Source organism: Haliaeetus leucocephalus, unplaced genomic scaffold (genome assembly GCF_000737465.1).
Source record: "Haliaeetus leucocephalus isolate CR32 unplaced genomic scaffold, Haliaeetus_leucocephalus-4.0 Scaffold183, whole genome shotgun sequence".
Lineage (NCBI taxonomy): Eukaryota > Metazoa > Chordata > Aves > Accipitriformes > Accipitridae > Haliaeetus > Haliaeetus leucocephalus.
This window is the reverse complement of record NW_010972619.1, coordinates 533,602-559,425: the sequence shown is the minus strand read 5'-3', so window position 1 is coordinate 559,425 and position 25,824 is coordinate 533,602. Positions and strand designations below refer to the sequence as shown.

The window sequence follows — 25,824 nt, the reverse complement described above, 5'->3', positions numbered from 1 at the left end:
CTCCCAGACAAGCAAGGCCCTTCTAGCTGTCAGGTGAGCCTTTCCCAGAGCTTATGCAAATGATACTAATTAAAGGCATTCTTATCTGTTCGATTTCCCACACCTTTTGCCTCCGAGGGGGATAGAAAACTTCATGTTTTAACTCTGTATTTTGTGGCAGTCGGAAGGACTGCCTAGGGAAAGCGTTGGGAAATGCAGCGGGTCACTCCTGATGAGAAGAGCTGGCTTATGCAAGTGTTGAAACACTTTATTATGCATGAGAAACCTTCCAGAAATGGATGACTAATAGCAAAGCGGGAGCAGAGAAAGCAGTGGGAACGCAGTACCAGGCTGGCATGGGATCCCATGTCATCTTACCAGCTTAGCAAGGTTGGGCTAGGTCAGCACTTGCCTAAGAGACCTCTCAGAGTACCTGGCTGGTGATGAGGGAAGTGATGTTAATGATTCAATAAACAAAGCCCTTCCCTCTTTGTGAACCAAAATGCCCCTGTACTATGCCAGGAACCCACCGGCAGCCCCGTATTTCCACCAGCAGCATGTTACTTAGCTTGGATGGCCATAAAATTACCAGTGCTTATTGTGCAGGCAGGTCTGGTGGAGGATGCACAGGCTGCATTTCCATGTGGGACCATCACGGTCCATCTCCCAGCGCGGCTCTCACTGTGCTGTTGGCAGACAGGGCTGCCCAGGTTTTAGTGGCCACTCAAGACTGTTGTGTGCACCAAGAGCCATTGCTCCCTGGAATGACCAGGCTAACACACCAGTGCATCTCATCTGCTGCTTGGGTGGGTTTGCTGGTACCCAAGGACAGATGTTAGACTATTTGTAACAGAGCAGGAGCAGCAATATGCACCTTTAGGATAACCAGGTACTGGTGATAAGAAGGTCAATGAGAAAAGCTCTTGGAATAAAGGGGAAGGGAAACAGCCCAGCCAGCTGCTTTCTGAAAATCCCCTTGGAGATGCGGCTGTCCCAGGGGCCTGGCTCACTGCTGCTCTGCACCTAGAGGTGGCCTTTGCACCCACAGGGTGTGGGAAGCTCTGGCAGGTGGAATTGCTGAGGTTTCTGCTCTTTGTACAAGGACCTTGAAGGCGCTGCAGGACAGAGAGGAATCTGGCCCACAGTGTTGCTGTAGAGGAGAGTGTCTGAAGGTCAAAGCTGTGAGTGCAGCAAGGAGGAGCTGGAGACTTGGGAAAAGTGTGCAAAAATATACACGTAGGCAGATGAGCATGATCAACTCCTGACTTGTGTTTGGAATTTGCCAGGTTGTTACCTGGTTTTCTTTCACTGTCTTTCCCACCATCTCCCTCCTTGCTGGGCGGTCTCTGCTTTGGGTGATGGGCAGGAGGTCTGCTGGAGGCAGACCGGTCTATCTGTAACTCCTGGGCTTGGAGGCTGCACATAGGCAACCTGTGCTGGGCAGATGGCTGGCTGAGCCTGAGCATCCTGCATGTCTGTTCTGGAAAGGTTTCTAGTCTTGATAAGTGCCTGAAAGAAACTCTTGGATGCTCAAGGACTGTGCTTTCACAACCAAAATGAGAGTTGCAACCTCCATCCGGAGGAGTGGCCCTTTCACCAGATGATATCCATCTCGGAGAGAGGGAAAGAAAGAAAGGGAAGAGGGTAGGCGGTGAGTAGGAAAAGAGATATCACTCCAGGTGGCTGTTGAATAGTCTTGTGATATGTCAAGCAGAAGACGCCCAAGGAATTGTCCTGACATGAGCTGCCCTGAATTGCCCCAAAGAGTTCACACCGGGCACTGTTGTCCTTTACAGCTGATTTTGATATACTGAGGATTTCCCAAGCCAGAAGCTCTCCAGGCAGAGGGTTGTGTCTCACCAGTAAAACCCTTGCCAAGGAGATCCCTTAGTGACGTTGGCCCATGACATTTCTTCAGCAGAGCAGATGGAAGGAGCCCTGCGAGCCCAGGGACCATTTTGGGAACAGCTCCTCTGGGCAGAGCTCAGCATCACCAAGGTGACTCTCAGAGCACTCTGGAGATGCAGTTCTCCAGGGTATCAAAGGAAGCAGATAAACTGACTCCAGTGCCGTCTGAACTGCTCATCTTCCACGTGTGTTGGGCACCAGCCTATGGACCCCAGGTGAGCTCATGCCACCATCTTTGGCCAAGTTCATACTGGCTCCCAGGGCACTTTTTGAGTCCAGAAAGTTTGGATGCTGTTGTCTGCTGGACAGTTTTCTTCGAGCTTCTCAACTTCCTGGGTGGAGGCCCAGAAAGGGGATGGGATGCTGAGATGGCCCTGGAGCTTCAGGCTGAAGCATCCAGTCCCTCGAGTCCCGGGAGGTTCGTGCGTCACTGCTGGTGAAATCCCCACCCAGTAGGGCTGGGAGAGGCAGGGATCATCCTAAACAAAAACAAGCCACCGGATGGGCTGCCAGTATTGCAAAAGGACATTTCACCTGCCTTGTCCTCCTCGGCTGCACAGGCAGGGAGACCCTCACTGCGCGGCAGCTGCCTGCTCGGCCAGGGTGGCTCCGGCTGCTGGAGCTGGGGACAAACCACCTCGTCAGGCTCGGGGACCACAGCAGCACAGAGATCCCTGCCAGCTCTCCTGCTGTGACATCACAGTGAGACATGACATCACAGTCCTGGTTCAATGACATCACTCCTTCTAATCCCTGTGTCACAGCTCTTGGTGGTGACATCACAGAGCAGGCTGGGCTGCAGAGTGTTCCTCTGGGTGCGGTGGATGCTGGCACGAGGTCCCAGGGCAGGAGCATACAGGTGCAGGTGTGACGGTGCCCAACATCGGGGTGCGGCACCTCAGTCAGGATGCCCAGATTGGTGCAGGGAGAGGGGACAACAGTGAGGCACTGCGGTGAGGATCAGAGCTTCACCTAAGATGGGTTGCACCTGCTCCTCATCCTTGACATGGACATGGTGACCAGGGCCTGGAGAGGCAGGGGAACATGTCACAGCCATCCCCACCTGCCCAGAGAGCCTGAATTTGGCGCCGTCCCCGCCGGCCCTCCTGCTGAGCGGGCAGCCAGCACAACGGGGGGATCGGAGCGGGGATGCACTCGCCTGGCTTTGCCTGGCCGGCTGCACGTGTGCTGTGCGGGGGCACCCAGCACCTGCCCGGGAAGGAGCTGATTCACACGGGGTGCTGGAAGCCGGGCTGCCGTGGGAAAGCGCGCCCGCCATGGCTCCCGAGCGCCAGGATTGCTTCAGCGGGGGTGCAGCCAAGATCCATTTCACAGAGGGCAGAGCAGATCTAGGCTGGGATTTACCAGTGACTAAGCGTGTGCTGGCAAGGGCTGCCCTAGCGTGAGAAAGGCAGCGCTGCTCCTCCTCCGAGGTGTGCCCGCTGCCGCCTTGCGACCCGCAGCCCTCAGGGGCACCGGGGCACCCCAGCATGCGACAGGAGCACGAGTGTCAGCGGCCCGGGCAGTGCTATGAGGTCTGTGAGGGCTGCAACTACCTGGCCCGCTTCTCCCAAGCTGAACTCACCCCTTTTCTCCCCCATGGCCCAGCACTTACACCGGCCACGTGGACGGGCAGGACAGCATGAGCAGAGAACCTGTGGCTCAGCCCGCTCGGCACATTGTCCCCAGGGCAGGGCTGGGGACTGGGGCAGAAGCTGCCACCCCCACCCTGAGCTGGGCACAGGGGCTGGGGGCGACCCCAAGATGTTGTGGGGGAGAAGCCGAAGCCTTCACTGTCGGGTTGTAATGCCCTGGTCGCAGTGGTTGCACCCCCCAGACAGTGTTCCGGGATGCTGCCATGTCCTGCTGTCTCACTGCCACAAAGATTTTTGGCCTTACATCCACCCCACTTCATGGGGTCCACGACTAATCCTGCCATGAGGGATCTGGGGAAACAAAACCTTCCCAAGGAGGAAAAACTCATCCCTCCCCCAGCAGAGAGGGTCCCCACATCCCTACCCTTAAAAGAAAAGCAAGACCCCCACAAAAAAATGCGCTGCATCCCCAAGCAGTGACACTGAGATGCAGAAGGCTGCAGGGAGCTGTGTCTCCAGGCCAAGCATTGAGCCCAAGGCTACCACTGGCCCCCGCACAGCAGCCACTCAGCGCAGCCTTATCGAGGTGGCAGACTGCCCTGCTTGCTTCATCTCTTCTGGCTCATTTTGGCAAGGTATTAAAAAATATTAATTGCAATTTTTTATTACAGCTAATTGGCACTGCTGCTAAGTGGCTTATCTGGCTCCTGAGCCTGCCCCGTGTTCTTGGGAAGCTGAGGGTGGCTAAGCCCTGGAGGCTGGGGAGATGGTGTGGGGCACAGAGCCTCATGGCAAGCGCCTGGCAGCCCTGGGCGAGTGGGAAATGCCAGGCTGCCCCTGGGCTGCCGGGGCATATCTGGCCCAGGGAGGTAGATTGCCCCTACTTTACAACAGTAATGAATTTTAGAGAAGCAGAGGAATTTGCCCGAGGTCGCTCCGTGCACCCAAGCAGGAGCCAGGAGCCCATGCACAGCATGCTGGCACTGCTGCCCAAACACCATGGCGTGCTCCAAACTGCCAAGGCTGGGCGTTAAGGTGGATTAGGTGTTTGTGATGGAGGGGAGATGAGCCCATGCCCACACAGGGTGCATGTCCATGCCTGGCAGGGAGGGTGCTGTTTGCCCCTTGGGCCCCCACCGTGCCCATCCTGGGTGGCAGCTCAATGGCCAGGTGGTTTGGGACCTCTCTGGGAGCCTCTGACACCCCGTGCACCTGGTGCAGCTGGTGCTGCCTGTGTGCCCAGGAGGTGCCGTCCCATGTCTCTCCCACAGCCAGGCTCAACTCCCTTCTCCAGCATGCAGCCCCTTCCCCTGTTGTCACTGTCTCGGAGGAGTGGGGCCAGCCCAGCCAGAGCTTGGCACCCATCCCTGGGAGCTGCCCATCACCTCTGCCTGCCTGTTGCAATCCCACAAATCCCAGCAGGCACCCTGTGACCCACACGAGAGCTTTGGGTGCCTGCCAGGGTGGTGACATCAGTGGCTCCAGGTCCAGCCTGTGCAGGCTGGGATGTTCTTGAGCCTCAAAAGGACTGTCCCATCCTGCAGCATCAGCACTGACTCCACCATCAGAGCTGGCAGGGGTGGGAGCACAGCTCCACTGGGCAGCGGTATCGCAGTCTGTCCCACAGCTGAGGGTGACATCCGCCCTAAAAAAAAGAGCCTGTCTGTCTCCTTCCCTGCTCATCCCTGGATCCATCTGTGCTTCTCTTCCCTTTTTCTCAGCCATCTTTCAGGATGGATCTGACCCAGCTGATGATGCACTGCTGCCGCAGGCACAGCTGAGCCTGTAGAGAGCTGAGAGAAGGGGAGGCTAAGGTGTGAAAAGGAGCCAGTGAGTTCCAGTCCTCCTTAGTCCAGACAGCTGAAGCCTGAGGAGATCAGATCTGATCTGATGGTATCGGGTGGCCTCCACAGGTTGCAGTGTAACCCTCCCTCGCGTGAGGCTGGCAGTGAACTCCAAAGTGGCATCTCCTTTCTGATCAGATAACTCCAGCGGCTGCTCTGGCTCCGCACAAATTCAGGTTCACTCAAATAAGATCATCTTTCTGTTTCCCTGGGGTTTCACCCAGTTTCATTTCCCTGGGTTTGAACATGAGAGCGAGGAGGGTGCTTTGCCCTGTGCAGGGCAGGGAAGGCATGCTCAGCCCCCCACAGCACCAGTGCTTGTGGCTCGCCCCAGCATGAGCGAGGAGGAGACGGGCTGGTGAGCTGGAGCAGCGTGCAGGGGTCTGACTCACGTTTGCACGAGTAGCAGTTGTCTGATGCTTGCTGTGAAGATCAAGGGATCGCTGCAAAAATCCCTTTTAAAAGTGGTGGAGCGGCTTCCACGGCATTTGGGTGCTTTCAAGATTGCGCCTTGTCCATCTCTGTCTGTCTGTGCTGCTGCTCTGTGGGGCTGGAGAGGCACGGCTTCAGGGACCTAAGCCTGGGCATCCTTTTACGGCCAAATCATGCCCGGGCTGGGGAGCGTGTACCGGTTTTGTGGAGGCTGCTGGTGGAAATAACCTCCTCCTGCTGCAGAGCAGAGCCGGGACATGGTGGCAAGCTCATTTTCAAACAAATCATCCTCCCCCATCCTCCTTCAGGCAGCTGTGTGGGAAGAAGGGGCATATTGCACCTCGCCATGACCCCAGTGCTGCTCTAGCCAGCACGCCACAAACCGGCAGAGCTGCCACGGGCCCGCGCCAGTGCCTGGTCAGGAGGTGGAAAAACATTTCTGGTTTCAACAGGCTTTGGAGCAAAGCCCCAGGCAGGGAACTTGTTCTGGTTGGTGAAGTTATGCACCTCTCTCACTGCTTGCCTTTGGTGCAGTGTGCTCAAAATGCTCTGCAAGCAGAAAACAGCCCCTAAAAACAAATAGCTGATGAAAGGTGTTGCGGCACATCCCAGAACCCAGCTCCTGTCCAAGCAGGAAGGGGGAGAGGAAAGCAAAGCTGTCAGGGAGCTGGCTGCGATGCTCCCAGGGAGATTTAGTGCCAATTGCTTCTGGGCAAGCAGCCGCCTGCGGGTGCTCCTCGGCAGTGGGGTTTGGGGAGCTCCTTGAGGGGTTTGGTTCCCTAAGAGCTGGCACCTGGTGTGTGCAGGCACTTGGAGACCTCTCTGGGTGCGTTTAGGCAAACGAAAGGTGGGGTTAGAAAATGAGAATCGGCGCTCACGGTGCTGTGGCAGAGCCAGGCCAAGCACAGCTGGTTGAGACCCCAGCGTGTCTCAGGGTCCATGACCATCCTCCATAGCTTCTGTGAGACAAGAGAGAACAAATCTTGAAGCCACAGCCCAAACTTTGGGTGTTTGCTTGATGTTTTAAGGCAACCTCAGTTTCTGGTGTTCTCTGGCATTGTGTAGGGCTGGGGGGTGAGGTCTGCTGGGGGGGGTGGGCAGCAGTACCAGCAGCCTGGCATGAAGGTGTGGCTAAGAACTGTAAAGATGGAGTGCCTCTGGAGAGGAGGTTCTTGTGGCTTGTGAACCCCCAAATTTGTGTCTGCTGCCATTCTGCCACCCTCCTCTCAGTGGGACATGCCTTGCCTCAGTTTCCCTCTGCCATGATGCATGCGACAGGGGACTGCCCAGCCTCTGCTGGGGGTGCCCAGTGTGTGGCTGTGTGCTCCAGGGAGGCAGGAGATACCCGGGGAGCATGGCTGCCATCTCACCAACCTCCCACTCTCTCTTCTTCCAGGTGTGCAACTGCAACAAGTACCTGAAGGTCTCAAGGGAGAGGATGAGGCAGCTGGTGGAGGGCAGCAGGCAGGCGCTGGGGGATGGCAGTGCAGGTAAGTGGGTGGGCGCCGATGGCCAGGAGTGATGCTCCGACCCCGGCCCCCTCCCTGCGCTCCCACCTGGGACGAGCCGGACCGTCCTGCTTGGGCTGGGGAGACCCAGCCACCAACCTGCCACTGGGCACAGACCCACAGAGCTCTTCTGAGCCCGCTTCGTGCCTGGTTGAGCTTGCGTATACAGAGCACAGCTCCCAGCCTTCTACCCTGGCTGCCCTGCGCTGCCCTGCGAGGCACTGGGTCTTGCATGGGATTGCCCAGCCCAGGGTGGTTTGGTGACACGCCAGGAGTGGCTCAAGTGACAGCCTAAGGCTGTCGCCGCCTGACATGGCAAAAACTTGGGCTGCAAAATGCCTCCTGGCTGGCACTGCTGATGGTGCCTTTCTCACCTGCACAGTGCCTCTTAAACTAGGTCAGGCTGCGGGAGGAGTGAGTCAGTGCCGCCCGCTCAGCAAGGCTCTGGCGGGTTCGGCATGGAGGAAGGCTCCTCCATGCCCTGCCCCGAGCTGCATTGATCCCCCGCCATGCTCCTCCCCACAGGGAGCCACGTTTTGGTGGTGAGTGACACCCACTGCAGGCATGCCAGGATGGAAACGTGCCCCTCTCGCTGCTCCGATCCAGCCTGGGCTCTGCTGCCAGCCCTCGCATGCCTCACTTGCCATGCCTCAGTTTCCCCATCTGCTTGATAGGAGAGAGCGGTGTGAAGCAGCGGCTGCCAGGCGCTCCCGGCCAGCTGTGGCTTTGCTGGGAACCCCACGTGTGGCTCTGGGGATGAGGGACATGGTGGGGCTGCTTTTCCCATGGTGCCGGCAGCCTGGGAGCGCTGCACTTCCCAAAAGGCTGGGGCATCCTCTCCAGCGGTTTCTCTGGTGAGGGCACTCGCTGTGTGTGTACCTTGCCACCAGCCAGGCCTGTTCAGCCAGTTTTAGAGTATGGGAAATAGAAATGCTGTGGTTTGCATTCAGCCATGTGAGTGGTTTCCCCTCCCCCCTTCAGGATGGGGATGGTGGACCTGGGGGGATCTCACACAGCACCATTGTTTCTCCACACAGACTCTTCAGGGACCCCCTTGCTCTACCCTTTACACCATGTCTGCAACACCCCATGTCCCCATCGTGCCACGCAGCCTCTCGCTGGGTCCCCTGTGACCCTGGGGGTGTCTCATGGGGAAGGTCCCCTGTCTGCTGGGCTGGGTGGGAGCCCTGCACCAGGCATGCCAGGCATGACCTTATTGAGGAGCATCCTCCGACAGGGAGCATCCTCCGGCATGGTGCAGTCAGAGACCCAAGATACCACAATGTCCTTGGGGGGTTGGTGTTTTGCTGCAATGGAGACATAAAATAGAAGCTGTGATTCCTGGGCAAGTGGGCACAACTGGGCAGGTGGCACCTGACCCAAAGTGAAGACCCCTGGGGACTTGTCAAGGGGGTCCCTGGGGTTCCGGCCACCCTGTTGTTTCCATTTCTATTCAGATTCTGGTGGGGGCTACTGGGATTATGAGCATCAGTGTGACCTCAACTAGGTTGTCCCCAAAATGTCCCACTTTGGGTCAAGTTTTGTGGAAGAGAAACAGGGGAAGGGTGTGATGACAATGTCCTGCCGTCGCTTGGTGGGGACAGCAGTGGCGGTGGTACAGGCTGGGCAGCTAAAGTAGGTTCGTAAGGAAAATCTCAGTCGTTCCCCGATTTCCTTCACATTTTCCTTCTGGTGGTGGCAGGGACCAGCTCTGCCCTCGGCCATGGTCCAGTGCACGGGGCAGGGAGTTCAGCACCCACAGCCCCCAGCTGCTCGCCCACACCAGGACTGGCCCCTGCTCTGTGACTGCAGCCCAGGCCATGTCATCTCATTCATGCCACGGGGCATGGATTCACCCCCAGGACTGTGGCCAGATGCTGCTGCTTGGCAAGAAAATGCTTCTTCCCCCCTCCTGTTTCCCAGGCCGGGGAGGAGCAGGCAGGTGCAGTGGGAGCTACGAATGCCGGGGCACCCATCAGCTGTGGATGAGGATAGATCCTGCTGGACCAACACTCGACATAAGCCTGCAGCTGCCCAAGTGCTCCCAAGTCCCAGGGTCGGGCTGCAGACAGGCCGGGGCTGCTCACATTTTGGCTGCAAAACTTGGGCCAGTGCCACTCCGTTTGGCTCCTGGATTTTTATGGTAGGGCTTCCAAGTGATGAAAGGCAAATTATTCATCCTCACTCCAACTTGGACCTAGGGCTTTCCCAGGTTTTAGGCAACATTTTCCGTGACACAGCTGCATTTTCCCTGCATGAGGGCTTTGATGGAAGTGCTGGAAATAGTTTCAAGCCTGGACAGCTTTGCCCTGTGATGCCTTTTTCCCAGTGGGATGCTCTGAGCAGCTCTGGTGCCTGGAGCAGGCAGGGGATGGGGCAGAGAGAGGCAGCAGTGCTGTGGGTCACTACATGGCACAGGCAAGACCTCGCTGGAGGCTGTTGGCAGCATGCAGGCTCCCAAGTGACCCAGGGGGATGTATGTGTCACAGGCTCTCGTCTGGCCAGGGGAAGCTTCTTGCTTAGTCAGTGTGGTAAAACCATCCAGCACAGGGCCCCAGTGCTCTGGGGATGCTCTGCCACATGAAATCTGGTCCCTGGGAAAGGCAAGGATGGAGCACATTGGATCTGGTTAGGATTCGCCGAATGGAAAAGGCTGCTTTAATCATAAAATCAACCCTTACCATCTGAAACATTTTGCAAAACATGAAAACAACTGGTCCTGCTTTCCTTTGGGCTGCACTGCTAACCAGGCATGCTGGAGCCTCTGCTCCATGTTGGAGAGAGGTGGAGGAGCAGGCGCAGCAGCTGGGGGTGCTCGGGGACCCCAATGCAGCACTCTGGGGAGCCCCAAGTTGGGTGAGCATCCTCCCTGACCAGCTGCCAAAGCTGGTACTCAAGACCAGTGAGATCTGCACTACCCATCTTCTCTTCTAGTGTTGCATCCCGCAGGTGCAGGATAAACCCCGGACAGCTCCACAGGCAACTGGAGGAGCAGCCGAGACATCCCTGTGCTGGGTGGCAGGATGGCATGGGGCTGGCAGGGCTCTGAGCAGCCCAGCTGGGGCACCCGCCTTGGCCCAACCAGCCCGAGTAGTGACTCAGGCTCTCTTTCCCTTCCTGGCCCTCAGCTCCGCGGTGAACCTGGCTGAAAGCTGGCAGAGGCAGCGTGCAGGCAGGCGGGAGGAAGAGCCGCAAGACCGCAGCATGGGGAAGGCCGTGCAGCAGTTCCGAGTTGGGGTGACACCAGTATGGTGCTGGGTCCCTCCTCTACGGCCGTGCACCAGGACGGCTGAGGGCATGGGCTGGTGGGACCTGCTTCCAGCGGCTATGATGCACAGCAGGAAGAGGTCACTGCATGTCCAAAGCCTTAAGGCTGGATGCAGTTTTTTCCTGCTGTGTTTCCCTGCCCTACAGCATTTGGCTTTGCTCTCTTCTTACTATGTAGGAAGGGCAGACGATCCCTGTGGTGTCCCAGGAGCACTCTTGCACCCATGGAGCAGCCTGTACATCCTCACTGCCTCACACCAGACCCAGCATGCAGGAGAAGCCAAGGCACCCTGGGTGCCTCAGGCTGCTCTGCACGCTTCTGCAAGGATGGGGACGGGTCCCCGACAGGCTGCACCCAAGGACCCAGGGGCTCCCCAGCCCCCTTCATGCTCAGACCGGGCAACCCCATGCATTTAGGCTCTGTTCCCACTGGGGTGCAGTGGGGTAACGGGAGCATGCTCATGTCTGTACCTGAGTGGGGCAGGAATGGGGACTGAGGAGCTGCAGCATTGGGGCTGGGAGTGGGGGCTGCGGTGCTGAGACCAGCCAGAAACACCCCCCCAGGCTCGGCTGGGTCCCACTCTGCCAGCTCCCACTCTTCCAAAGAATTTTGTTTGCTCATATGAAAAACCACTGCCAGGATGGGAAGCTGGTGACATGTTTGTGGCTGTGGGTTTGCAGAGCTCTGCGTGTACCCGCTGACAGTGGTGTTGTGCCAAACGCTCCCCGGGCAGGAGCTGGGGATGGTTTGGTGCTCCTGCCCGGCGCTAGGCGCAGGAGCTGGCAGGGTTTTCTCCCACAGCAGCACGGGGAGATGAAAGCAACTGAAGGTGCCTCTTGCCTTAAGCTCATCCTCCCTCCTCCGCCCTGCGAACATCTTAAGATCGTGGCCCGGCTGCTGCAGCCCAGGTTGCACAATCCTGGGTCCTTTGTCCTTTGCTTATCTGCCTTATTGAGGAGGGAAAGATAACCAGGCATCTTCAGTGCCCTGCAATCCAGTGTGTTTCTCAGGCTCATAACTCCTCTTATCGGGTTCAATCTCTCACCGCAGCAAGGTTTCCCATGCACCTTTGTACTCCAAGAATGCTCCCAGGTCTGCTTTCAGCCTTGTGCAAAGCCTTTACGATGTGCGCTTTCTCCAAAACACCTCAGCCTTAATTGCCTAATTACAGACGAGTCTCCCGTGTGTGTGGCTGCGATGACAGCTGGGTGCGGCTGCCAGGCTGGGAGAAGGGCTCTCAGCTTGCACAAGTGCTGCCAGACCCAAGTGCCTCTCGGGAGGTGGCAGGAGGCTGCGGTTCCTGCTCCAGAGCCGCAGGGCAAGCGCCAGGTCCCCCGCCTGAGCCAGCTGGGACAAGTACCCAGCTCCTCGCCCCAAGGCCTTGGTCTTAGCTGGGGTGACACAGAGGGACCTGGGCTAGAAACGGGGCCTGGGGGGCAGGTTTTTGTGCAGAAGTACCCAGCTCCCCTGGGGAGTTTGGGTTACCGGAGAGTGCCATGACAGTGAAGCCCCAAGGGTGCCCAGGGCTCACGCACGTGGGGACGGGTTGTTTCCAGCCAAATCAGGGCTGTGTGGTCTGGGGAAGGGGAATTGGGCACAGGTTCAAAGGAGGTTTGCCCTGATCCTGCTCTGTCCTGGCTTCCCAGGCCCTGCTGTGCCCCCTGTCCCGCAGTGGGGGGGTCCCAGTGCTGTCCCAGTAATGCTGACCCAGGACTCCTGCATTGCAGCTGACAGAATAGGCTGTAGGGACTATAGGTCACTGGTGTCACCATCACGGTGGCCTTTCAATGACCCCCACACCGCTAAGGGCCCCTCTGTGGGCAGGGGAGGGTGCACATCCCCCTGCCTGCTGGAGGCAGCCCGTGCCCTGTCCCATGTCCCTCCCGCTGGGCTCAGTGCCCCCCACCCATGAGCAGGACCTCACAGTGGGGCACGCGGAGCTATGGCTCCTGTCCCATCCCTGGGGTCTTTGGGACAAGTCACTTTGCCCACCACAGCCCCCCTGTTGTAATAGTTCTCATCCAGAGCTCATGTGGGACCATCCCTGGATGCTGCTGTGCCCTTGGGGCACACACCCCTGGCTCTTTGTCCCCTGGGGTGAAGGTAGTATTGGTTTTCAGGCGCCAGGAACCCTGCAGTGCCCCAGGGCGTGAGATGTGGCTTTGGCGTGGGTCTTCCCCACTGTCACGGTGCTGGGGGCTGGGGGCTGAAGGAAGGCGATCCCTCCCAGGCTGGCGGGGCTCTTGCTGCACCCCACCTTGCAGACCGTGGGGCCAGCCTGGCTCTGGGGCACGTGGCAGTGGTTTGGGCACAAAGTGGGGCTGCTACGGAGGTGACAAGTGCATCATGTCCTGGGCTGCAGAGGTGGGATCCCACTGCTGAGGGTAGCCTTGCTCAGCCCAGGGACGTAACTTGATGCAGAAATAAGCAGAATTGGAGTCCTGCAGTATCCCCTTTCCCCTGGACATTGCAGCACCTGCTGGAAGTCCTAGGTGGGACAGGGGACAGTTTATGCTATTCCCATGGGGTATTAATTCCCATGGACAAGCAGGGGTGGGCAGATGCTGGAGATGTGAGTGGGCAGCACGTGCAAGGGCAGGGTATGGTCGCAGCTTGTGGGGAGGGCAGGAGGAGACGGCCTTGTGCTGAGCAGGGCTGCTGGGCTGGGGACAGCACCAGGGGACGGGGACAACCCTTGCTGCCTGTGGAGCTCTGCGGCACTGACATGTGTGGGTGCTCAACCCCAGGGTGCTGGGGGGGCTGCAGGAGGGCTCAGCCTCCCATTGGGCTCTGTCATCCCCAGTGTGACCCAGGCAAGAGGGGGAGAGGTGAGCGAGAGGCAAAAGGCTTTTTATTTTCAAGATGTTTTATAATGGGATTATTAGTTCCCAAGAGGTGTTTCGAATTGATTTGGTAAGGAATCACTTTCATTTCTCCTCCTCAGAGATGCGGTGGGAATCCAGCCTTTGGTGCAAACAGTCACAGAGCTCTGGAAACTGTAGATCTGAAAAACTCCCAGCATGCTGGAAGGACACACTCAGCTCCCCTGGGCCCCACGCACCCCACACATGCCTTTTGCTCCGTCTCCGGCGTAACTCCACAGTGCGCAGCATCCCGGTGAGACGAGCTGCAGCCCCATGGGAGCAGCAGCTCTGCCAGGGAGGGGTCTGCCTATCTTAAGGGGGTGAAAGAAACCCCTTCTTCAAAAAATCCCTTCTTTTCCCCAGGAAAACCCTTTTTTTCTGGGGGATCTGACCTTTTCCCAGTGCAGTTTTCACTGCATGCCCGGCTGGCACCCCGTGCCTGGCGCCCGGTGGCCCTTTGACCACAGCAGCAAGGGGAGGGCAGGCATCTTCAAAAGCTCTGGAAAGAATTTGGTGGGAGGGGGAGAAGGGGTTTTACAAGCTCCCATTCAAAAATGGTCACTTTGAAGTGATGTAGCATTTTCAACCCTTTGAAGAGCCACAATAAGGAGGGGGCTGGTGCAAGTGAAAGGCAAAACTGCTGGGTGACCATCACAGCCTTTCTATCCCCAGGCTTTTAAGGGAAGAAATTTTCCTCCCTGCCTGCCTTTTTCTCACAAGCCCGGGGGGGTGGCATTGAGGTGTTTGGGGGAGCTGGAGGTTTCACCCCCCCTCCCATGCAGAGGAGGGGATCTGCAGTTGGTTTTGCCCCCCAGCAGCACGGCAGCTGATGGAGTGTGTCAGAAGGGAGAGCAAATTGCCTGGGATTCCTGCAGGAGCATCAAGCATCCATGCCCTGGCGCTGGCAGGGCTGGGGTGCTGCAAGTTTGGGCCCGTGAAATTTCTGGGGGCCTCCGTGGTGGGGAAAGGTGTTCATGCAGCATAGGCGCTGGCTGCTAGCAGTATCATTTCAATTACGGTTGGATCTAAAAGTCCCAGCCAAGATGCAGGTTCCTCCCATCAGGGTCCTGGAGGCACACGCAGAGGCCTGGTGCTCGAGAGCAGACACGATGAATAGAAAAGGGGAATAAAGGCAGATTTGTGTCCATGTGTTACAAACTGAAGATAAACAAGTGGTGGCCCAGGATTTTGCAGGGAGTCTGTGGTTTGTGTGCTTGGAGGCACATCCTGCAGCTTGGCCTTCTCGGCGAGCCAGTCCCTGCATTCCCAGGCTGAGGCCGCCCCATGCCATCTTGTAGCACAGGGCAGAAGGAGGCAGGGATGGGGCAAGGACAGAACCTCTACCTCCTGCCATGGGGATCTGCCACCTGCTGACAGGCTCTGACCCAGTGAAACCCCCGGGAATGGGGCTCTTCCTCCATGTCCCTGCTCTGGCCAGCTCAGAGATCTCCTGAGAGCAGCCCAGGTGCTTCACCACATGTCAAAAACTGGAGAAAATGGGAAATTGAAGTCACTGTTTTTAATCTGAGAATGGATGTTTGTGTCCCAAGCAAACGCAGATGATGAAGGAAAGGCATATCCATGAGTGGAGCTGCAGGGCACTTGCCCAGGGCACAGCAATGGTGAGCCCAGCTCTTGGCTGGTGGCTGGGACTGGGCTCGGGGCTGCTTCCCCTCACGTTGTGGCAGCAGCCCCCAAACCTGTGCCGCTCCTAGGCTGCTGTCCTGTGGTCCAGGGCTGGTCTGCAAAACCACCCTGAGAACATCTGCAGTGACAGCCTTGACCCTGAGTGTGTCTGTTTGTCTGTTGGGAATGGGGGGTGACTGTGCCCTACCCCCTTGGGCTGGTCATCTCCTCTGGGGAGTTGTGGAAGGTCTTGGGGGGCTCTGGGGAGCCCCCCTGAACCAGGGGCTGGTGTGACCTGAGCCTCCCACACCTCTCCCAGGCTGCGGCTCTTTCTGCTCGTGCGGCAGCAGGTCCAGGCCCTGCCAGGCAGCCATGGGGTAGCTCTGCCGAGATGGGGTGGCTGTCCCAGGGCTGTCCTTAGTCTTGCTTTCCCCCACAACAATTGCCAGCATATCCGCAGCACTGGGATGCAGGGAAGAGCCAGCTGGGACGGCTGGTGTGCCTCTCTGTCACAGCTGGCTCCTGACCAGGCTCCCTCTGATCCTCGAAAGGGGCAGGCTGGATGCCCCAGAGGTGCCGCTGGAGTGATGCAGGATGCCTTTTGTTGTCTTAATTGATGTCTAGGCAGGACAAGTCCCCCCCTGCCAAAAATGAGTCATCCCACAGCAATAACTGCAGCCGGTGTCCCCGAATGCCAGGCATCCTGATGGATGGGAGACAGCTCAGCCCTTGGCTTCCGCCGCCCGGATCCAGCAACCTGCTGTGCCCCGGCCACGGGCAGCGAGAGCCTGCACTGAGCTGCCAAAAATGCCGTGGAGTTTGTGGAGCTTGGTTTGCGATGGCAGTGATCCGCCTGCCTGGTGGGGCCAGGGCTCGGGGCATGTGGGGACAGCTCACAGGACATGGCCCCACATTGCGCCCCATGGTACCCCTTGCCTGGGTTAATGCGATGCGAGGTGGATGTCACGCGTACCCCAATGCCCAGCATCCTCGGGCAGGCCAGGAGAGTTGGGGGTGTCTAAGCAGTGCAGACAGCTATTAGTGGTGTTTTTTTCATTAAAGCAGCAGTAAGGGCTTCTCTTGCTGTTTGCTTGCCCTGTAATGTGGCTCAGGGAGGGCACAGCCCATCTTGGAGAGCAGCCTTGCTCAACCTGCGACAGGGAGGCAAACCATTGCACCCAGTACAGCAGCAGCACTGGTGCAGTTACCCAGACTGGAATAGCTCCCAAGACCATGGCAGACACCACTGCTGCCTAGGCAGCAGCAGGACATGGTGGAGGAGGTGCCGGGTGGCTGCTGGGGAGCAGGAGGCTGGACAGGTGCCATGCTCAGAGCAGGCAATTGGTGGATGCTGGTGGCTACCTTTTCCCAAATTCATGGGATGCTCCTCCCCGAGATGCAGGGCAGAGCCTGGACTCCCTGCAGGGATGACAGGCCCCTCACAAGGGTCATTCATGTGGCTGAGCACAAACCCCGCTCATCACACCAGTGCCTGATGGTTTATCTGCTGTCTCCTCTCCCTGCAGGCTGCCTGGCAAGGAGCAAGGAGAAGCCCAGCCAGAGCTGCGATGCTGCCATGCCAGCCTGCAATGCAGCCCAGCCCGGTTACACCCTGCACAGTGAATGGCCTGAGGGACTGGACCAGTGCGGGGCGTCCATGGTGCTGGCGGGGGGCACAGTCCTGCAGGTTGCTGCCATCCCCCCTGGGGTGCTGGACAAACCCGAGCTCACCGACTTCTACTGCTGCACCCGCTGCGGGAAGGTGTTTTGGGAAGGGTCCCATTTTGGACGCGTTGTCTCCCAGTTTCAGGATGTTCTTGTCACTGCTGGGGATGAGCATCTGTGAGCTGAGCTGAGGGATGGAGACTGCAGGGGTGAACCTGGAGACTCCCCATTGAACCTCAGCAGGTTTTGGGCTGTGGGTTTGCAGTGTGAGGCTGGAAGTGGGGGGGCTCTCATTTCGGGATCTGCCATGGAGGGGACCGTCACATTTGCACTGATGGTTCATGACAGCCCAAAAATACATGGCCTCCATGAGATCATTAAATCAGAGGTGGCCGGGGAATGGACCCTTTGCTTTATTTCTGCCTTCCTCCAGGCTGGGCATGAGTGGCAGAGCTCTCCAAAATGTCACTCAGGCAGTGCTGACCCCATGGCACTCATCAGTCCCCAGCACCCTTGCCCCAGTGCCGCTCTACTGAGTCACTTGCATTGGGGAGCCAAGACCCACATCCCCAACAGCAGCACGGGGAGAGAGAGCATCTTCGGTGCCGAGTGCTCCCCTGCCTGTGGGACACATGTCACGCCACAACCCATCCCCAGCGTCCCCTCTCACCCTGGTCCAGCTCTCCCAAAATCTCTCCCGGCATTCCTCGGAGGTGAGGGGTGGGTGCAGGCGTAGGGTTCGGGGGGGGGCACTGAGCACTGCTGGGCAGTCACAGGAAAACCTCTGGGTGCACCACAATGCCTGCTGGCACTCGCACCACACCACACTGGAGCCAGGGATGCCCCAGCAGAGCTGGACTGGTCTGGGGTGGGGGTTCCCATTGGTGCCAAAGCTGTTTGATGGGTCCATCAAGCCACCCCGCCATGCCTGGGGCTCTGTGAGGCATGCACGGGAGTGACAGTGAAGTGTGTGGTACCACCACCAGGACCTAGGGTCAGCAGTGGGACTAGCCAGCATCCAGAGGAGGCTGCACGGGCCAGTGGGGGGACCAGGCAAGGCAAGGAGCCCAGCCAGGTTGGTCCTGCAGCTCCGGGCACTGCCATCTGATGCTTCCCGGTCCAGGGACAGGCTTAAACCACTCCACCCTGCAACTGAAGAGCATTTGCAGAATTCCTCCTCTAATCCCGGTTAACGGCCAGGCCCTGATGTTACTGCTAAGAGTGCCCGAGGGGCTCTTGGCTGAAGTGTGACATTTACGGGGGACCAGCGAAATGCCTGCCAGGGCAGTTTACGCTGCAATGCGAGACTTGCTTTCCCTCTCCAAGCGCTCCTGGCCATGCGATGCCAGGGGCTGCTTCCCCCCAGGGACATCTCACCCCCTGGCTCAGCCCTTTGGCAAAAAAAAATCATTTTCTACTTTAAACATTTCTCTTTCTATAAGCTCCTGCCTGGCTGTTAATACAAGTGGCCCTAAAAGCTGACTGTCCCCACACTGTGCCCATCTTCACTCCCCAGCAGCCCCTGCGAGTCCTGGCCATGGGCATGACTGCCTGGTGACACTTCCCATGGTCACAGTGTGCCATTTTGTCCTGATTTCCATCAGAAGATGGCAGAGGACTCCTGTGCCCACCATATGGCCACCCCTCTGTCCCCATCTCCCTCACAGCCCTGCCAGGGCCACACACCGCCCCTCGTTTGCTGCCGTGGAAGGCTAGTTTCTTTCAAGTGGAAGCATAAAATAGTGGCACCTCCTTCACTGGTGATGAATGAAGTTGAGGCGGATGCTAGCAGCACTGTGATGGCAGGGCTGTGACCATGGCAGCACGCACCACTAGCCCTGCCTGTGCTTAAAGGTAAGGACCTGTTTTGGCAGGGCAGGGATGCTGAGCCTGGCCCCTTCCCATCAGGACACACTGAGGTGTGAGTCCAGCTCTGACCAGAAGCAGCTATGAGGATTTGTGTTTCCCAGGGGGTTTGGGGGCTTATTTTCCCTCCTTCTCTGTGCATGAATTGGCGGAACTTGGAGAGAAAGCTTCCTCCATCACTGAGCATCACCATCATCACCACAGCAGTGTCTGCTGGACTGTGTTCATGGACCAGCAAAACCCCCCTGCCCCAGCCACTGCTCTGCTTGCGGAGTGACGGATGTGCTGCAGTGCAGTGGTTAGTATTTTGACACTAGCTGCTGCAGATTGGCCTTAAATCCACTTTTTCTCTCCTCTCAGTCTGGTTTCGGAGGTTGCAAAGCAAAGCCTCACTGATGATGCCCCAACCAGAGATGTCCATGCCCGGCACAGTGCAGCCCCTACACACGGAGGACTCAGGGACCACATCTCCTGCTGCCGAGTCTTTGGCTATGTGGGGATGCTGGGTTTGGGGGGATTTCCCTGGGGAATCACTGCATTGCTGCCTCTCCTCTCCTCTCCTCTCCTCTCCTCTCCTCTCCTCTCCTGCCCAGCCCATGGTGGAGGGCTGGCAGGTTCTGTGCTTCCCACAGAGTCACAGCCAGGGATGGTCACATCTGTCCCCAATAATCCCCTTGCCCCTGGACCCCCTGCAGCCCAGCCATGCCGTGGCACTGCCTGGCTTCCCCGGGGACTGGTGGCCATTCATCCTCCCAGGCTGGTGGGTGCAAGGCACTGGAGCTCACCACCCAAAAATGGTCTGTTTGAGCAAAACCTTCCCACCCCACTACCTACATAACCTCCCTCTCCATCTTTCTTGGTTTGCCCTGGAGATGGCTGCTTCTTCCAGAGATGGGCAGAAGAAAAAGAGGGATTTTCCCACTTGGCTGGAGGGTCCCAGAGCCCGGCACACCTTCCTGAACGCGCATTGACACCTCCAGCCATGGGGATTATTTCTCCTAATGGGATTAGAATGCCTTCTGCTGATCTCACCCTTGGTGGCCATCATTTTTCCATCGATTCTTTCTGTTTCCCTCCTCAGTTGCCTACATTCTTTGCATATAACCTGAAGGAGTTGTGTTTCATGTCCTGGTTTTCCAGCCCTGCACTCTCTTGAGGTGTTAATGTGTTTTTCTTAATTCCCTCTTCAGCTAAAATTGGAATTTCCTCTTTGCTTTTACCCCCAGGTCATTTTTGTCATATTTCTGGTGCAACAGTTTGGGGCCAAGTGGTGAGGGCAGAGGATAAACTGTGTTTTGCTAAACTGGCATCTTTAAATGTACCTGGCCTGGTGCACTGGCAATTGCTTACAGGGCTTCTAGTGCTGGAAAACTGGTACAGGGAGGGACCAAATATCCACTTTGTGGGTTTTGATACAGTCAGTTGGAGACATGGACCCTGGTTTTATGTGCCCTGGGCCAACCTCCCTGTCTTTGGGCCATAATTCACTTGTCCTGGGCCATCAGGATGAGCTCCAGTATTGAATCCCATGTCAGTGCAGGGCTTTGGCGCTAGGAAATGGCACCCATGATAACGGGTTTTTCTGCCTCTATGTCATGGGTAGATGTTTAGAAACCATCCCCCATGCCCAAAGGCAGCGTCAGAAGCAAGCACCTTCCTTCTGAGCAGCCAAGGTCCCTCCAGCCTGAGTCACCTCTGGTGCGGTGGCAGGACAGTGGCCTTGCTTGGACATGGACACGCTTGGATGGAGATGCTTCCAATGTGCCAGCTGCAGTCTTGGCACTGTGGACTGTAGCATATGTTTTCTCACCCATCAGCCACCAGCTCTGAATGAAGCTCTCCATCCCGCCATCCCTCCCCTTCCCTGCTCAGGGGCAGGAAGGCTGCCTGAGGCTGCCAGGACAGTTTTCTCCCTTCAGCCTTTTCCAGAGCCCTCAGGTGTCCAGGCTGGGTGGCCAGAGACCTGCGGAAAGGGGCACATGGGATCCCTGCTGAGGGACCCCCAGCGCCCGCCTGGGGCATCCGCTGCCCCATGGCTGCAGGGTGCTGACTCTGGCCCTTTGAGGACGTCCTGCCACTCTCAGCCTTGGGCTGGTGCTCTGGCTCAGGAGTTTTCCCATTGTCCCTGCATGTCCTGGTGACCTGTTCAACGCCTGGAAGTGGCATATCCTTACATTCACCCACCTCTGCTGCCAGCACCCCTGATGCTCTGCAGAACAGTCATCGGCTCCTCCAGCACATGAGCCACCTCCTCCATGAATGCTCCCAGCTTGTGCCTTGGCCATGTCCTTGTGGGTAACCAGACCCCCAGCTCCCCTGGAGCAGCACATGGGGACACTAAAGGGTGTCCTTTGAGCAGAGGGAGGATAAGGCTTGTGTTTTGCCAGCAGCCCCTCTACACCAGCCACTGGTGGAGGGTACCAGTGGGGTCACCCCAGCCAGCGAGCATGGGACTGCCAGCGCCAGAGGCTGGGCAGTCCAAGTCCCCTGGGCTCTGCGTGGACTCACCCATGTGTCAGCATCCTGCTGCTTCGGGGTTTGCTCTGGGAGGGCAGAAACTGGGGATGAAGCAGAGCAGGAATGCTGCAGAGCCTCCCGCTGCCAGCCCCCGCAGCGAGTGATGCTTCATTGTAAGATGAGACGAACCTCTCCAGACCCCTTTTGGGGGAAGCTTCTGAGTCACACAAACATCTGAGTCATCCCAGCCGGGAGTGGGGAGGTCAAAGCTGCAGCCCCAAGCCTCCCAAACAACACTTCCAGCCAGCCCATTGGCATTTTGGGGCTTTGTTCACTGGGTTTTTCAGAGCTGTGGTTTCACGTCTGTCTGCCACCAATTTCACTGTGGAGGGGAGCTGGCAGGGGGGACAGCAGGGCACGCTGACCCTGTCCCTCGCCCTGGGGACAGCTCCTGGCCACACAGCTGCCTGGAAGGGGCCCTTCCCTCTGATTCCTGGGGACAGTAGGGTCACCTCCCAGCACCTCTAGGACTTTATCTCCCTGTCATCTCCATCAATTTGGGGCCAAGCTCTTGTGTTTACAGCCTGGGCTGCTGGCAGTCGGCTGTGCTGGGGCAGGCTCACCATGGTGGGACTTGTTTTAGGAGAAGACCAATCCAGGGCAGACACCAGCAGGTTGTTGTGTACATGTGGGCATGTCTCAAAACAGCTCCCAAAGGGTCTCATCCAGCTCCTGGGGGTGGGGGCAGTGGCTGAGACCCAGCACAGCACCTCTCCCTTTCTGCTGCCCGCAGGAGGTGATGCCAAGGTGGGATCTGGGCAGCAAGGTCATCTCCAGTCACAGACACGGCCAACATCAAACTCCACATTGGACTGGCCTTGAGCAGCATCCAGGAAGTAATAAATTGTCCAGTTTTGAATGGTGGATACAGATCAAAGGGAATTAAACCAGCTTTTTAATCAGCCCACAATATTGTTTCCCTATCTGCCTACTTTAAAAAAAAAAAATTAAAAATCCCATTGTCTGTGCCATACTAATGTTTAACATTTATTAGGGCAGTAATGAGCCCTCCATGGTTTTATGGGGCCTTTTGATCATGTGTTGGAAGGGCAGCTCCTGCAGCGCTCTTGTGGGGATGCGGGCTCTGGGTGAGCTGCCCACGCCAAGAGCTCTTGGACCCCCAGGTTGCTTCACCTGCACTCAGCTCCTGCCCCTGCATTGCAAGATGTGATCACAGGGGCACCCTGTGATAAAACGGCACCGGGGAAGTGTTTTATCTCTGTTTTATCATGCCGACCTGAATGAACAGCATCTCTTAGCCCTGAGAAATCACACGCTACATCGGATATCAGGCCCGTTCCTCTCCTCGCCTTGTGTACTCCTTGCATATCCTTCAGAGTTTGATGGGGACAAGGTGTTTGGCACTTAGGCCAGCTTTAGTTTACAAATGAATATATCAACATTGTTCCTCATCAGGCAGGAATGCGCTTCCCTCCCTTCTCCCCCACCTTATCCCCATCCCCTTCCAAGCAAATTTCCTTCCTCCTGTAATCTGGAGCGGAAACCTCGCCACATATTTGACTGGCTCAGAGAAATCAGCTCGCTTTTCCTTGGCGTGACTTTGTGCCTTGAACTAGGGCTGGTCAGTCCCTAAGGCAGCTGGCAGGGCAGGGGAGCAGGGGGAGCACTGTACTGCTGCCCATCCTCGACGCAGAGCTGCTTTTCCAGCCGGATGCTCCGATCAAGCTCCCAGTTGCTCGGCTGCCATTTTCAAACAAACTGGCGTGTTTCTGGGCACGGACCCAGGGCTGACAAGCCCGAGGCTGGCTGCAAGCTCAGGCCCTTATGCTGCCCCACACCACAGAAACGCTGCTCCCACAGGCTGGGGGTCACCTCGGCTGGCCCTTTGCCGGGGGTAGGAGAGGAGAGAGGTGTTGGTGTCACATGAGAAGGCAGATTTGCATCAGGAGGATGTTTGCTCCCTGGGAAATTGCCTGGGACCAGACCCTTCCCATCAGCCTGCCAATATGTGGGCATGACTTTCAGGCAAATGAGCTTCTACCCGCTCGCCAGGCGTGCCTCACCATGTGTTCCGCAGGGGAGGGGGTATTGCCGTGCCACCCCCTAGACTGTCTCAACCCCAGGGATGTACCCACGGAGCAGTCACCAGGTCCCCAGGCCTGTCCCTATGGGCTGTACCGTGTCTTCTGGGGGAACCATGCAGTGGGAGCAGTGGGGCAGCGTACCCCCATCCCTGTGGCCACCATAAAGGAGTGACCATGCAGCGCAATCAAACTAGTGGCCCCAGGGACCGCGTGTCTCAGGAGATGGTAATTTCCTAGCACCAAAGCCCTGCACTGACACACGATTCAATACTGGATCTTGTCCTGACGGCCCAGGACAAGTGAATTATGGCCCAAAGACAGGGAGGTTGGCCCAGGGCACATAAAACCAGGGTCCATGTCTCCAACTGACTGTATCAAAACCCACAAAGTGGATATTTGGTCCCTCCCTGTACCAGTTTTCCAGCACTAGAAGCCCTGTAAGCAATTGCCAGTGCACCAGGCCAGGTACATTTAATGATGCCAGTTTAGGAGAACACGGGCTCGAGCCAAGACAGTTTGGTACACATGTGCTTGGCTGCGGCAGGGACATCAGCTGAGGCAATGCCGCGGGGTGGCCCGGCAGCACTGGGACACTGGCGCAGCTGGAGAGCCCTGCTTGTGGCACCAGGCAGGAGATCTCCAGCTCTGAGGGTGTCCCAGTCAGTGGTCTTTTGCCCAAACAGCATTTTCCCACTGTCAGATACGGAGGCTGTAGGCCACATCAGAAGAGCTGCAGCATTTCCAGCAAGATAAGAACTGATAAGATGGGTCACTGGAATGACTGAAGGCTGAGCGGCAGTGCAACAACCCAACCCGCACAGCCCGGCACTACATCACCGCAGCCCCTGTGGGGAGTTGGGGTCCTCCAGCCGCAGGGCCAGGCATGCAGGGATGTCCCCACCTGTGTCCCCCCCGAGGACAACGACCATGCGTAGGGTTATGACCGTGCTTGAGTCTCGCTCAGGTTTTAAATCCTGTTTGTCACAGGCTGGGAGGGAGGGAACATGCAGAGAGCAGCATCCATGGTGGCATCTGCAGGAACCGGCAGTCCCCAGCCCACGTTCCCACTGCGGCCTCTGTGGTGCAGATGTCCCGGGAGTATGGGGGATGCCTGGAGCCTCCCCTTGTCCCCAGGGCTTCCCTGAACCACCCGTGAGAGCTTTGCTCGTGGTGCCTTGCTCCTTGCAGAGGACATGAGGCACCTGCACACATGTCCTCACTGCACGAGCACGAGGTTTCTCTTGCAAACCCCAGCTTCTGGCCTCGGGAGCTTTCTGCCTGCAGGACTGGCAGGGGTCCAGCCCCACCCCGGGCACTGCTCAGGTGCTGCTGAAGGCTCGTGGTGTGTGATGTGTCCATGGGGAGAGAAGGAGGCCGGTCCCATGGCCGTGCCGCTGCTTGCACCCCGCTGCAAGCAGGGCAGCTCTCAGGCAGCACAGGGGAAGGTTTTCACCTGAGACACACCCCCACAGCCCCCTCCCCACTGCTCCCTTGCCGAAAGCAGCCCCGCAGGGCCAGGCACCCCTCTCCTCTCTCCCAAAGGTGGATCTCTACAAGGGAGACTCTTCCCACCCAGCAACCCCAGCCCCCTGGCCCCACGTGGGCTCTCCCCTCCCTGCCCACATCCCTGTGGCCAGGCAGGCATCGTTGGCCAAGCCCCATGTTTCCCCACCGGGGCTCCGGCAACCGCTTTGCCAAAAAGCCAGGAGGCAAAGCACCAGCGGGGCCAGCGGCGGAGGAAACCTTTGCGTTTCCTCCCGGCTCGCAGGGAGCCGAGCAGGCAGGTCGTTCTCCCTCACGCGCCTTTTGCTGGGTCTCTGTGCTGGGAAGAAAAGCTCTCGTCTTTCCCACGCTCTCCGACACATTTTAATGAATTAAGTGGGGGCACGCCCCCTCGCCGCCTGCCCCGGATCCGTCCCCCTGGCTCTCCGGCTCCCTTCAAGGAGGCCTCCGGGGGTGGCTAGACTCTCACTGGCTTGTCCGCCTGGCCCAGAGGATGGGTACAGCCCGCTTGGCTTTTTTGGAAGAGAGCTGGGACGTGCCCAGCCCAAGGTGCCCAGCACCAGGATGGCTCTGAGCCCCTCTGGCAATGCCAGTGGCAGCCGTCCCTTCTCCTCTCACCCGCGGGCTCTCATGAGCAGGGGGAAATTTGGCCGTCACGTCTCTCGAGGACGGGAAATTTGTTCCGCGCCTCCCAGCGTGACCGTTTGCTTAAGGCATCGCAACACCGCGTCCCTCTCCCCACCTCCCGCCGCCGTCTGCAGCGCCGGCGCTTGCCACGGCTTCCCCTCTTCTCAGAAGAGAGCAGATAAATCACTGGGTAGGACTACTGGTTTTGCAGGGCCCCACCAAGTGAGGACTGGGTGGGAAGAAAGGGGCCTTCCAATGCCTGCTGACAGCCCCTCCACAGCCCCTCGCCAGCCAGCAGGCAGCCCGAGCCGTGTGGGGAGGCTGGCCCAGCCATCGAACCGCAACTGGCTCCTCTCCGGTTACGGAGCTGGGGAACAAATTGGAGCTGAAATGCCAGGTTTCAAAATTGCCTTTTTATTTTTCTTTTTTTTTCTTTTTTGCTATTTTCCCTCCCACTCTGGCACTGTTCCCAGGCCAAGTCCTGCCCCCACCTGCCAGCCCTGAACATTTGCATGGCTGGGTCCCTGCCCAGGCTCTTTATTTTTCTCACCAGTGTCACTGGCAAATGCAGATTTGC

The 25,824-nt window shown here is 57.8% G+C and overlaps 1 protein-coding gene across 1 annotated transcript in view; it reads left to right on the top strand.

Annotated features, from left to right (window-relative positions):
* Window positions 1–16,870, top strand: part of EXD3 (exonuclease 3'-5' domain containing 3) — a 229,345-nt gene extending 212,475 nt beyond the window's left edge. Inside the window, exons 19-20 of the mRNA XM_010564648.1 lie at window positions 7,155–7,248; window positions 16,551–16,870. Coding sequence (XP_010562950.1) covers window positions 7,155–7,248; window positions 16,551–16,870 — 414 coding nt within the window. The remainder of the gene's footprint in view (window positions 1–7,154; window positions 7,249–16,550) is intronic.
* The last annotated feature ends 8,954 nt before the right edge of the window (window positions 16,871–25,824 follow it).